Source organism: Pseudoliparis swirei, chromosome 1, assembly GCF_029220125.1.
Source record: "Pseudoliparis swirei isolate HS2019 ecotype Mariana Trench chromosome 1, NWPU_hadal_v1, whole genome shotgun sequence".
In the NCBI taxonomy this organism is placed as follows: Eukaryota; Metazoa; Chordata; class Actinopteri; order Perciformes; family Liparidae; genus Pseudoliparis; species Pseudoliparis swirei.
The window spans coordinates 10,651,920-10,666,070 of NC_079388.1; the positions used below are offsets into that span (position 1 = coordinate 10,651,920).

Sequence of the window (14,151 nt, forward strand, 5' to 3'; positions counted from 1 at the left end):
ATATGTAAGTCATATAACTATTTATAACCATAGGGATTATTGTATGGAATATTATTTATTTTATTATTTGCCATTTTCATGCATAAAAATCATTGTGGTGGATTCCCCCTTGCATTAATGTCTTTTATTCAGTTACATGTGTATTCATCCTAATACTTACATATAAATGTTCCACTATTGGCTTTTTATTGCAGCATTATTTACAATTATGACGCTTGTGTGCCGTTTTTCTTTTGCCAGCAGTGGGAGCATCCGTGGAGGAGGAGATCGTGCTCAACAGAAATGCGGAAAATCCCTTCCTTTTTTTTTATAGCATAACGACACACAAAACAGCCACCCCGTGGAGCTGCACGTGTATCCAGAAATGTGTGAGAGCGTAGGAGATGTGGGAGGGCATGAGCTACGTCGGTGTGAGTGGAGGAGGTGGTGATTGCGGAATTCATTGCTTAAAGCTGCAAACTGAGTCGTGATTCTTTTGAGGGCTGCAGGCGGCCGGGCTGTGACTCAGTGCAGGAGCATCATAAAGCAACACTTTCAGTTCAGAGGGCTTGTAAACTTTTTTGTGCTGGTGCATTTGCACATCTGTACAGGGGTAATGCTAGGAGCCATCGAGCTGGCAGACGGAGTCACCCTTTAGTCGTCTTATTTCCACGTCACTATTTTACAATTGATCATACATCAGTATCAATAATAGTTTTTAGACCTTCCGTCTTGCGTCCAAATGCTATGTATTTAGATAATGTCTTAGTTGTGTTGATTTGTGATCCACTTGGTTGTGATCTTGTCTGATTGATCTCTTGTCACATTTGTGCTCATAGGCACAAGTATAATAGTAATTATTGAATATCTTGTCTGAGTTGTTTGTCAAGTCAATTATTGCTAGAGCAGCACTTCATCACGCGCCAATAACACATTTGAGGTGATGCTGGTTACTGACGCAGGCTGTCTGCTGTACGTAGTCGCATGCGTGTGTGTGTGTGTGTGTCTGTGTTTTCAGAGCATTCACACTGGAGTAAGACACAAATCATTGGCTCCTACATCAGACACATCCCTGATCAAAGTAAAGCCCTTTTAGTGCTGATATTCTCTCTTAACAAGGAAACATTTCAGCAAATGCCTATTTTTAAAATAGTTTGAGCTGTTAAAATGAAATTACTGACACTTGCTCACATATTATTGCCTTCCATGTGATAATTAGAGGGATTGTCCTCCTCTCTTGTTATATTTGAAGGATATATGGCCTGGATAGGTGAACGTATCTTGTATTGTTTTTAGTTTTTTTCGAAAGATACTCCATACTTTAGTCATGGTAGGTGGTGCTCTCAAATCTGTGGTTGACACATTCGTGGTGCTCAGAGGGTGAACCTGATTTGAACTTTGATCCCCTAACGACCACCAGGACTGTCTTGTTTTCTGTCTCCCTGTATCTCTTAATGGATCTTGTGGCCCTCAGCTTTATCTAGGGGCCACTTGACGAGTCCTAGACCCCCAGGTTTGGACCTACTATCTGAGAACATTCTGTCTGAGAATGTGAGTAGTGTGAAATGAAAATACAAAATTAGGGTAAAGATACACGCAAGGTAATTGATAGCAAATTATTTGTTTCTGTGTGCATTTATTGTTCCCATTTATTGCACAATTGTTTATCTGTTTGTAAGGACATAAGTGAATGCAAGTGTCTGTGTGTGTGTGTGTGGGGGGGGGGGGGTGTTTGTGCCAGCCGAAATAAACAGGTGTCACTCCCTCCAAACAGGTGTGTATTTCAGGAGGGTTGAGCTGGGCCAATTGGTTGCCAGGAGACCAGGTTTGGGTCATGCTCATGTTACACAGATCTCTGTGTCTCCTGTCTTTCTCTCCGTGTCCCAGCCAGGAGCCATATCTATATTTGCAACAATTGGATAGCTTTTTGAGAACTTACAGAAGATATTTTTATCGACATTTTTGTTGTTGATAATAATTCCTCTCCAAGCACCAGACATCTTCGGTTGCAGGTGTTGGTGATCTGTGGCTGTCAGGATGCAACAGTTGGTGATAAAGGTCATCTTCTCCACACTGCTGCTTCTAGCAGTGGTTCCCTCTGTGTGCTCACAGTCAGGTATGGGTCCATACACATGTCTTACATTTATTCTGTTACTACGTGACCATCTCAGTGTATTTGGTCTTGTCAGAAACCTGTTGTTGTGTCTACCTATACTTGGCTTCTGACGTCTCCTTTCCTTGACTGGCTTGCTGCCACCATTTGATCTCCTTTAAGCGTCTTTCCCTGATAACATCTGGGACGATGGCTTATTCTCCAGTATTTCTCACAATAAGTACACATGTGAGAGATGAAGGAGAATCTGCTATCTTTTCTGTGGCATTACTTTTAGCATTTGCCGATTGTAACATTGTCCAAACTGGTGGGACGTCTTACAATAATAAAGCTGTTAAAATGTGTCTGTGGGAAGATAATTGTGCATCGGCCACTTAACTGGTTTGAGTGACACTTCCATTTGATTGCCAGTTTTCTCCTTTCTACAGATTGTTCTCTAGCCGAGTCATGTGACCTGTGTGTTGGCGACTCCATGCTCAACCTGACAGGCTGTGTCTGGAGGCTTTGTCCAAATGGTGATGCACGCGCGCGCACATGCACGCACACACACACACACACACAGGGACGCACACACCTGACCTCTGATGGAAATTCAATCATCAAGCTGCTGTAACATAAGCATCCGTGGTTTGTACAAGATGTCTGAATTATTTAGTATGTCAGGAACGCACAAATTATACAAGCACACACACACACACATACACACACAGACATACAGACACACACACTCACACACACATACTAAACAAATGCTGGTTCTCTCTCGTTAAGGTAATGACACAGGCATGTGTGTGACTGATGATGGCAGCTCGGCAGACAACGGCATGAATTGTAGCTGGACCAGAACGTCTGAATTGTGCTCAGGTAGCAAACAATACACTCCAGAATTACCCCAACTTCTTTATCTGCAACCTCAGTAATTCTCTTTTCTTTTCATCTTTTTTATTTCCCAGTTGTAGAGACTGAGGGAGAAGGTGACTCAGGTAAATTGTATCGACACCATCATCCACTCCCACCCCCATCCCTCTCTCTTGCGTCAGACATTAATTATTCCTATGTGCGCTCAGTAAAATCAACTTCAATTCCACCAAATAAGAAAAAAAGCCAACATGTTCGTCTTTTCCCAGCACCACACACTGCTTTCATGTAGTTTCACTGTAAAGCCATCATCCTCTTCCTTTTCTATCCCTCCAGGTGATGGAAATAACACAAAATCGTTCCCAGAGTTCTCCCAGGCCAAGTTTGACATGTCCAGTTTCATCGGAGGCATCATACTCGTGCTGTGTGTGCAGGCCGGCGGCTTCTTTGCTATGCGCTTCCTCAAATCCAAAGAGCAGAGCACCTACGACCCCATGTGAGTTTGTCCACGTAGGTGTGAGAGAACAGGGACTTAGCGTGACTGTATTACTTTAAGTATGTGCATGTAAATGCAATAAGTCACTGAGTCAAGTGACGGTCTGTTGGTGCAACAGCACCCTCTGGTGGCAGGAGTGATCAACAGCATCCAATGTACAGCGTGAACGTCCCTCACATTGTATTTAGATTCTGATCCAAACCCCATCTGTCCAAATCCAAATGACGCCTATCTCCATACAGAGAGCAGCCACAATGAAGACAAGATGTATGAACGGCAAACAGGTGAATTTTGAGGACGGCGGAGCGGTAACGCATCGAGTCCTGACGACAAGAGTGTTTTCCCCCCGAGGCCGTCATTAATTTGTTTGGAGCCCATGTGTACCCCTGGGGAATGGGTGTGTTTTTAAGAGGACATTTTTTTCTCAGAATATTACACTGTGTTTGTATAGTATTAATATTCTAGGGACATTTTGGCTGTAATAATACAATCAGAGAAATGAGAAATAAAAAGGTTCTAATTTTCTTAGCAAATCACCTTTGTGACTAAATCCACCATAAACTTACACCAATAGGAACATTACCTGTTACAAACAACAAACAAAATCCTAAAATAGATCAAAATGAGACTTTGAATGACTTTGTCCATCATCTCAGAGGACGTCTGTGTTTCATGTGGAGCTGCATAACTTGCTAGTGTTTTATTGATAACAACAATTTAATATGTATGTATATTTTATCTTTTATATATATACTTGCAGTAAGTTAAATCATTTATCTGGATACCCTAAGGAAACATCTTTTTAGGAACATGTATACTCGATCATCTCAGCAAAAGTGGTATGAACTGAATGTCTACTTGCACAATAGCATTAGCAATTCTCCTTTGATTTGTGAGTGTTTTTGTTTTGATTTGTCTATAGCTCAGAATCTTTTTTATAAATAACATTTTATGGAGAAGATTTCTGTTTTGTATGCTCATGTTTATATCATATACATAGCAGCTTTAACAGCTTAATATGCTCATGTTAAGATCATATATACATAGCAGCTTTACCCTTTAATATGCTCATGTTTATATCATATACATAGCAGCTTTAACAGCTTAATATGCTCATGTTAATATCATATATACATAGCAGCTTTACCCTTTAATATGCTCATGTTTATATCATAGCAGCTTTACCCTTTAAAATGCTCATGTTTGTATTATACACATAGCAGCTTTAACACTTTAATATGCTCATGTTTATATCAAAGCAGCTTTAACCCTTAATAACAGTTAAAAGAGATGTGACCCTGTTTACTTGTAATGCTGGTTAAGTTTTAAATGAACTTGATTTGTTTTGTGCGGCCATTCGTATATGAAAATGCGGGCAACCTGAATAAACTAAGAATAAATACCTGGTTCTTTGTGTGTGTGCTTACTGGCATTCAAATAAGGAGTTGGTATAATCGTTGTAAGAGATCGTACAGTATACAGAATGAGTGAACTGATTCTGCTGTAATCTGACTGTAACCAGAGACATACTCAGTATCTGCAGTACAAATCACCTCTTCATGATGAGTGCTGTAGGGATCCAGCAAGCAGCAGGGACAGAGCACTGGTGGAGGCCTTTAGGGGAGCAGTGGGATGGCCGGTTGTATGCAACGAGCGCTGCCTGAGCCAGGACCTACGCAGGCTTGAATACACTCACACAAAAAGGTTTCCCAACCGGGCTGTGGCTATCAGCCAAGTTTGTTGACAAAGGCCAGGACTGAATACAAGTCTTTACGCTCTGAATACACCCTCCCCCAACAAAAAGGTTTAGGCAGGACTCACGTGCCTCTGGCTATACTCCCTTTAAAACAAGCATGATCTTTGTGATGTTTGCACATGTGTACGTGTGTGTGTGTGTGTGTGTGTGTGTGTGTGTGTGTGTGTGTGTGTGTGTGTGTGTGTGTGTGTGTGTGTGTGTGTGTGTGTGTGTGTGTGTGTGTAGTAGGCTACACTATAGTAAGCATAGGTGCAGCAGCAGCTAGTGTTCAGCCAAATGTGTGTTAAACAGGTGTGGACAGCGACCACCTCCACCCTGCCATGGTAATACATCCGTGTGTGTGCGTGTGTGCGTGTGTGTGTGTGTGTGTGTGTGTCAAAGCATCAAACAAACCCACTGTATCAATTCATAAATCTAAAACACACACGCACACACAGCTCGGCTGCTCTCCCTCTGAGTGTATTCCGTGTGTTCCGCCTCGCGCTCGCCTCACAGCTGACTGTGCGGAGTAACAGGGCGTGTTCACTGCGTTCACTCTGCACACAGACCTCGACACACAACGCACTCTTGTGCACTTAACTTTTCACATATGGAAGTGGCAGAGGCTCTCAAGTAAGGTAAAACCGTTTTGGCTTGAGTTGTATGTGTCTTTGTGTGTATTTACTAGAAGCGAGACGGGATTGCGTAACCTTTGGTCCATGAGGAGTGGCGACAGGTGTCCTCTCTCTCGCGCTGTTCATGATGAGGAAACTGCTGCTTTTCTTTCTCAAGGAAAAGTTCATGTAAATGATCATTACCAGAAACTCCAATAATATTTGATTATTACAGCAACTACTTAATTATTGTAGAAGAGAACATACATTATTGTTCTTATGAGAATATCTACACCGTATGCCATTAACTACACACTAGCATTATAATTGTATTCCTTTTGTGTTTGTTTAGGTTTCACTGTGTGAAAGCTGTGCTGCACTTCCATAATATCCTGTTTGCCAAACTCACAAGGAGGATCGCTTTGCGCATGCGTTAATAACTTTGAGGTAACTTGCTTCAGGGCAGTGGCCATACGCACACACACGCACAGACTAAAATGATCACATTGTGGTGCAGCAAGTTAGTTAATTTCATAATATAAGTTTATAATATAACTTTCCCCTTCCCACTTTTATAACATAGTCAGGCACGTGCACAGATAGAGCCCTAGTGGTGCTCAAGCACCAGCCCCTTTGCCCTGGATGAGTAAAGTGCCCTTTTTGCTGGAGCCACTTTTTTTCATTCATCAGTATTTAAGAATAAAAATGACTCTCTCTGTCATCAAGTCCCCCCAAATGTGTTTTAATATCTGTCGGGGCATTTATTTGAGTTTGTGTGAGAATTTCGCCCGACCTGCTCTGCAGCGCTCACGAGCCCCCCCCCCTCTCCCCGCCGCGCCCCTCCCTCCTCCTCCTCCTCCTCCACTTCCTCCTCCGCGCAGTGCTCCTCGCGCCACCAAGCGGCTGCACCTCCTTCTCCTCTGACCCGCAGCACCAGACAAACAGGTCATGACGGTGTTTGTCCCCTGACGTTGTTTTGTGATAAATCAACCACAACATTAGCGCTGCTGAAAACATGACGTCACAACTGGTCCGACGTTTCCTAAAAAAATAAACAAACAAAAACTCACGAAATCCGTGATTTCAAAGCCTCGTCCAGCTGTTTACTGACGTTAGTTATGTTTAGAGAATAGAGAGAGAGAGAGAGAGAGAGAGAGAGAGAGAGAGAGAGAGAAAAGAGAGAAAGGAGAGAGAGAGAGAAAAGAGAGAGAGGGAGAGAGAGAAAAGATAGAGAGAGAGAGGAGAGAGAGAGAGAGAGAGAGAGAAGAGAGAGAGAGAAGAGAGAGAGAGAGAGAGAGAGAGAGAGAGAGAGAGAGAGAGAGAGAGAGAGAGAGTTCTTATTCCGTTCTATTTAACAGGGGCTCGTCTAGGATTTGCGTGGCCAGACTGAAAAAAAATCATAAGGCCTCTCTGGTATTGTTCAGAGGGCCGGGCCAAATGTGGAGGCGGGCTGTATACGGCCCGCGAGCCTTAGTTTGAGGACCACTGCTCTTGGCTGTTGATGTCTATCAAGATCGCTCATTTTGAAAATGACGTAAGAGGGCGATACGGATCCGTATCAGACCAGGAGGAGGGCGATACGTGGCCATTAGCCAATCAGAACGCTTGTACTGTTGTTGCTATATAATAATTCCTCTTTATTCATAAAGAGAATGTAAGCTAGCGGTCTGATGCTGCCAGAGGAGATGCAGGTCGGGGACAGCTTCATCAGTGTATTGCTGCTTATGCTTCAACTCTGTCAGAATTATTTTTTTTGGCATTGAGTGCCCTTTTTTGGGGTTTGAGCACTTGCCCCCCAAAATGTCTGTGCACGTGCCTGAACATAGTTATCCTCAGTGTCAAATCAGATAGACTTTATATAATGTTATTAAAATTCATTTTCATGCCTTTTGTCATTTTAGAGGTTTTACAGAGCAAGATTGAAGCAGACAGAAATAGTCTACCTGACAGCATGTGTCCTTCCCCACTGAGACAACTACGGGGGTCATGATTTCAAAGTATATTGAGTGGTTTAATAATGTGGAGGCACAGGATAAATGTGAGGGATCAAGAAATAACTTTACAGTGCTCCATTAAATAAGATACATCTGACATTTCCTTGCCTGGGAGAAATTGAACACTTTCACCCCATCAGGCCTCAATAATTATTCAAATTAACCAATCTGAGAAGGGGTCATATGACAAACATCTTGGGAAGCACTGATAGTAAGCCAAAGGTTCTAATATAAAAGTCATAATTGTCTGCAGCGAGAACACTCTCAGACTAGACATGTAATGACTTAACTATAATATATAGCACATTTAAATACAATTAGAGATGAATGTCTAGTTGTTTGAGGATTGTGCTTTTGTCTCTCCCTCAGGGATGGAGGAGGAGCAGGTTGACTCTTCTCTTGACTTTAGCCACCTGACAGAAGCGGAGCAGTCCGCCATCCTGCAGGTCTTACAGCGGGACTTGGATTTGCGTCATCTTGATGAAGGACGTGTAAGGTCAGAGGTGACTGTTGGTCCTTTTTAGGTGCTAGTCCAGTCATTTAGTCTCTAAAATACAGACAGGTGACAAATACAAATACAATAAAACTACCTTATTAAAATAAATATAATTGATTTCAATCAAAATAAATATAATTGATTCTAATCAAAATAAATATAATTGATTTTAATCAAAATAAATATAATTGATTTTAATCAAAATAAATATAATTTTACAACATTTATTGATGAGTTCCTCAAATCCATCTCCTGCATGTATGTTGTAGTTTAAAGTTTAAAAATTAAGCTCAAAATCTGGAGCTTATAATAATGGAGCTTTTGATTCAGGGAACCTCTTCAATATGAGTCAAGGGTCTCAGTTGCAAATGACCAGTTAGTTAAATGACCACAAATCAATTGTTACCCTGTGGACCCAGAGCTATTGAGAGCTCTCAGGCGTCTGGGGCTCAGGGGCAGCTGTTCGCTTTGCCTGGTTGTAAATTCATCCTCTCCTCATTGAGGGAAGTCAAAGAACTACACAGTAAAATGTATTCTGCCTGTTATTGATCGCTGGTCACAAGCAAGTTCAGAGAGCCCCATATATCTGATTGAGTTAATACGGTCTAATAATCAACTTGTTTTCTCTTATTTGTGATGATTGAGATGATTAATCTTCAAATTTGGGCCTCAGCTGGCAAACAAATTGTATTACTGTATTCAAGTTTTTGGGTTTATGAATCGATTCATTATTTAGTCTCATGAAAATTTCCTCGAGTCAGTGATATAGAACAAAGGCTAATCACTCGACACAATCATGACTGTTTGCTGTCCTGGCTCCTCAGTGGTGGAATGAGCTCCCCACTGACATCAGGACAGCAGAAAGTCTCTACATCTTCCGACAGAAACTAAAAACACATCTCTTTCGACTATGTCTGGATTAAAAAACAGATTAGCACTTCAGTGGCACTTAAATGGCACTTGCTTCTGGTACTACTCATGGTATTACTTCTGGTACTACTCATGGTATTACTCATGATATTACTTATGGTATTTTTGGAGTTCGACTTTCGTGAAGAAATGTTACTTTCTGGATTCTTGTTGTTCCGAGTTTGTACTCATGGTCGATGCACATATTGTAAATCGCTTTGGATAAAAGCGCCTGCTAAATGACATGTGAGCTAAAACCACAGGATACTTAGCATTTTTGCTTGAGAATTGACTTATACAATGAATCTGTTCATGAATTACAATTATTTCCAAGAAGTCTTCTGCAAAACGTATTAATTGAATAATTGATTCAGCATTTCTATCAGGGCTTCACATGTATCAAGGAAAAGTATACATGTTGTTAATGTAAATAGAAACTTTCCAAGCATAAATTAGTGTTTGTTTTTTTAAATTAGTAGAATGTTTTTTCAACATTTGCATGGCAAAAGTGACGCCAGTGACTGTTTAGCGTTTGCTGTCGGCCGACAGCTGACTGTCACATATAGTTTGTGTTTGTTTGCACTCTTCAACGCTGCAGGATCCTCCAGGAGACCGAGACAGATCCAGCACGTTTGCGCGTCCTGTCAGGATCATGGTTCGACGACGAGCGCAGCAAACGCCATCACAACCAGACGCCGGGCAGCACGCTCGTCCACGCCACCATGCGCCGCAGGAAGACAAAGAAGAGAGGTCAGTTTTCAGTGAATACAGTTGTTACTATCACTGGACTTTGGAGCTGTTTTCTTGCTGTTATAGGGACATCCCATTGATGGGGTGTGTGTGTTGTCATAGAAACAGATGTGCCCCTGACTGGACTATTCGATATAGAGAGAGAGGAAACCTCCAACAGCAGTAACAGTTATCCTGAAGCAGAGAGCAGACTGAAGGACAGCAAAGACGAGGAGAGTGAAGGGTTCGTGAGGCCGTCTGTCACAGAAGAATCGTCTCACTTTTGTAACATTTGTGTGGAGCTGCGTTTTCCAATATTTTCTTTTGGTTTTCAGTGTTAAACCTGTACCCACACCCAGAAACAGTCCCATGGTACAGGTCTGTGTGTGCACGTTTGTTTCCTTATTCAATACTTGAAATACAACTCATCTAATTCTGAATAATCATCTTCAATTCCAGGGTCTCCAGCATATAAATAGTTTCTCTTCATCCAAAGGTATGAAAGTGTGTTGCTCAGTGTCATTCGTGTCTCTCTCTGAGTGTTACTACGGAGTCATTCTCAATGCATTTGTCTCATAGAGGACGAAAGAGGAAGTAATGGCCAATCGGAGGAAGCTGAGGTGAATTTTATTAATGTCTAAATCAATCGCACCTTTCGCCTTTTGTTGTTGTTGACAGAGTAGGTTGGTTGATGATCATTAGTTATGCTGTATCAGAGGATAATGTGTCTGTGTGTGTGTCTGTGTGTGTGTGTGTGTTTGTGTGTGTGTGTTTAGGCAGACTTCAACGGGGACACCGAGTCTCTGAGCAGCTGCATGACAGAACAAGCGTCTCTGAAATTCAGCAGCTCCACCGGCAGCCTTCAATCGGGCTACACGGTACACACACACACACACACACAAGCACATTTGATTAATTTGTATCCAGCGACGCAGGATGACTCAGCTGCAGACAATGTCGTAGGATCTAAACTCTGTTCTGCGTGTGCTGCAGCTCAGTGGAAGCATGATGAGTCTGTTCAGCTCAGGCGATTTTGGGATGGTGGAGGTGAGGGGCCGAATCCAATTCTCATTGGTTTACGACACCCAGAAGGAGGAGCTGCACGTCAAAGTCTTTCGCTGTGAGGAAATTGCTTCAGTACGCAAGGATCGCTCTGACCCGTAAGTGACGGTGAATGTGTGAACGTGCGTCTCGCAGCAACAATGTCACATGCAGAACCAGGCAAAATGGTCTATGTGTGTGCGTTTCTCACAGATACGTTAAAACCTACCTCTTGCCGGACAAGTCAAATCGCAGTAAGAAGAAAACCGCAGTGAAGAAGAAGACACTAAACCCAGTCTATGATCAGACGTTCCGAGTGAGACACTTTATCATTTTCACATTTCATCATCACCATCTGCCGTCTGCCTCTCTTGCATGTGCAACATGCTCAGCAGTCGTGTGTTTCTCTAGTCCCAAGATGCATCAAAGAATTACCAGATTTTAAGTGTACATGTTGTAGTTTATGGTGGCAGAGTATATGCCCTGCCCTGCACCTGCGTCTTACTTACTTTAATGTGCGGCCTGCCTGATTCTGGCTCTGATGTTGTAGTATAAAGTGCGGGTTGGAGAGCTGCGGAGCCGGACCTTGAATCTGTCCGTGTGGCACGCTGTGCCCCTGAGCAGAAACGTGTTCCTGGGGGAGGTGGAGGTGTCTCTGGCCCTCTGGGACTGGACATGCTCTTGGCCACTGTGGCAGGACCTGCAGCCACGGGTAGGGATGTTATGTGCCTTCCAGTACAGTCACATAAATTAGAATGTCAGCATGAATACTTATTACCTAATTAATATTAAATATTATATTTCCTCATCTATATTTGTTTAGTCGTGTGTGTTTGTGTGACAGCAGTTTGGCAGCTTTGTCAGAGTACAAGGAGTGTCTCTTGTGTCTGGAGGAGCTGAAGGGAGAGGAAGACATGCTGTGAATTTCAACGACGTTTTTATGTAACCTTAATCTTTTCTTGCTTCCACACGTCTGCCTCCCTCTGCCTGGCTTTTTCTTTCTCTCGCTTCTTGTGTCTTGTTCTCTTTTCTCACCCCCCATTACAGATTCATTTGAATCCAGACTCCATTAGCAGCCGTGGGCTCATCTTGCTCTCTATGAAGTTCGTCCCAGACGGATTTGAGGGTGAGCAGAGCACGTGCATAATAGATGAAAGTCGTGTCCCAACGTAATCACGTGTGACTCATACATTATGTGTGTTTTAAGGTGGTGGACTGCCTCTGACAGGAGAGCTTCACATCTGGCTTCGGGAAGCTCAAAGCCTCCTGGCCAACAAAGGGGGGGCGATAGACTCCTTTGTCAAAAGGTCTGTCAGCTCTGCAACATGTTTTCCTGATCATCAGTTATCTCTCCTGGCAGTTTAATTTGTCTTAATTTGTAGAAAATTATTGGTGGGATGGGACTCATTCATTATTTTGAAATCTACACCTTCACATGCATATTTCTGACTATTTATTTACTGTGTAAATTAAAGGTTTTTACACACATGAAACATCTTATCTATATATATATATATATATATATATATATACTGTATACTCACAGTATCAATACATAACTGAATCCTGGTTCAAATCTGAATTTATTGTCTCCTTATCCCAATCTACACCTCAAGCTATATACTCCCAGATGCCAGTCGGCAAAGTGGCCAGAAGACACGGGTGGTGAAGCGCTCCATCAGCCCTACCTACAACCACACCATGGTCTATGATGGCTTCCACTCCAGCGACCTGAGAGAGGCATGCGCTGAGCTGACTGTCTGGCAGCGCGAGGGCTTAAAGTCACACGTCCTAGGAGGGATTCGTCTGAGCTGTGGAACTGGTGGGGGTCTATTCACGAAATAACATCCACATTGATTCATGCTCAAAATCACAAAAATTATGTTTTTTATGCAGATATTGATACCATGTGTGTGTGTGTTTGCTGGTTTCAGTATGAGTATACATACAAAAGAACATTCTCACCCATTGATTGAGGCTCTTTCCAGTTTCAGTGAAGCATTCTGTGTCAGATGATACAATAAGCAACCAGATAGGGAACAATGCTCTTATCTTTACCTTGTGCTGGACGTATTGGTGATTAGGGACAGTGTTTGTTCTCCTTTGCTGTGGTCTTTGTGGAGCCTGGTCTCTACGGGGACTCTTATCTTACCTCTTATCAAGTCCCTCTCAGTTCCGGTGCTTTTTAAATGAACTAACTCATGTGTGTCACTCATGGGTGCCTTGACATCTCATGCTTCTTCTAGAGGGGTCTTTTGGAATGGTCTGGTGGAGACAGTATTCCCACCCAGTGCTTCACATTGCATTGCATTGTGTCCAGTTGGCATTTCAGGCATTTCAGATGGTCTTGTCATCAGAGCGGGGTCCTTTCTAGGCTACCAGTGTCACCGTGTATTCCTAAATATCCATATATTGCTGAATATTAAGAGGTGTACCGTTCATTGCTGTGTGGATTGCGGTGAGGATTTCTTCAATGTGAATAATGAACAATGGTGTGTTTTTAAATGGCAGGTCAGAGTTATGGGGAGGCTGTCAGCTGGATGGACTCCACAGAAGAGGAGGTCACTTTGTGGACCTCCATGATCGAAAACCCAAACCACTGGGTTGACGCAACACTATCAATCAGAACTAACCTTGCACAGCGGTCTGAGTGACTAAAAAACCCACCTTGCACACAAACACACTAATCGTTGGACTGAAAGGACACCCTCAACACATCAGCACATTTAACCTCTTTGTCAACTTTTTCTGTTTTTCATATACATAATACACACAAACAGAAGTAGGAGTGGTGCAGTATAATGCTGTTGATCAGAATTGTTTTATGTTTCATTTGTATGTTTTGTGGTTGTCTTGACAAAGGTGTTGTAATCCATTGTAGTTTATCAATAAAATATAAAACCTGAACTGATGAATCACACAGTGTTCTTCTTCACTTATTAAATGTAAATATTACATCAGTTAGACAGATCATTTCAAGTAACCATGTATTGAAATCGTACACTCTTTTGAACATGAAAAAATATAGCTATATTCCCTTTTACCTGCATTAACCTTGTTTTCTGATTAGTCTGCTAATTGTAATTATTAGATTTTTAGGTGCCATTACTATAATTTTATAGGCCATGCAGTTGCATGTATTCATGTTTCCCCTTTTAATAGATTACCTGACTACCACCTTGTGGTC

At 42.3% G+C, this 14,151-nt stretch overlaps 2 protein-coding genes across 6 annotated transcripts; both read left to right on the forward strand.

The window, feature by feature from the left end:
- The first annotated feature begins 2,016 nt into the window (after positions 1 to 2,016).
- Positions 2,017 to 3,450, forward strand: cd164l2 (CD164 sialomucin-like 2). The gene is made up of 5 exons (XM_056421088.1): positions 2,017 to 2,095; positions 2,521 to 2,607; positions 2,864 to 2,956; positions 3,046 to 3,082; positions 3,243 to 3,450. The coding sequence occupies exons 1-5, from the start codon at positions 2,017 to 2,019 to the stop codon at positions 3,448 to 3,450; spliced, it is 504 nt and encodes a 167-aa protein (XP_056277063.1).
- A 2,263-nt stretch (positions 3,451 to 5,713) lies between these two features.
- sytl1 (synaptotagmin-like 1) lies at positions 5,714 to 13,871 on the forward strand. 5 transcript variants are annotated; one of them, XM_056420199.1, is made up of 16 exons: positions 5,714 to 5,819; positions 6,148 to 6,242; positions 8,159 to 8,285; positions 9,793 to 9,944; positions 10,047 to 10,167; positions 10,259 to 10,301; positions 10,383 to 10,419; positions 10,503 to 10,543; positions 10,700 to 10,801; positions 10,917 to 11,083; positions 11,178 to 11,280; positions 11,515 to 11,676; positions 12,012 to 12,090; positions 12,172 to 12,271; positions 12,581 to 12,786; positions 13,476 to 13,871. In XM_056420199.1, exons 3-16 carry the CDS (start codon positions 8,161 to 8,163, stop codon positions 13,616 to 13,618), a joined length of 1,581 nt encoding a protein of 526 aa, XP_056276174.1. In that variant the 5' UTR covers positions 5,714 to 5,819; positions 6,148 to 6,242; positions 8,159 to 8,160; the 3' UTR covers positions 13,619 to 13,871. The 5 variants fall into 5 exon arrangements, with proteins under 5 accessions (XP_056276174.1, XP_056276195.1, XP_056276190.1 ...); XM_056420220.1 differs by having other exon boundaries at positions 10,259 to 10,295; XM_056420215.1 differs by having other exon boundaries at positions 10,053 to 10,167.
- The last annotated feature ends 280 nt before the right edge of the window (positions 13,872 to 14,151 follow it).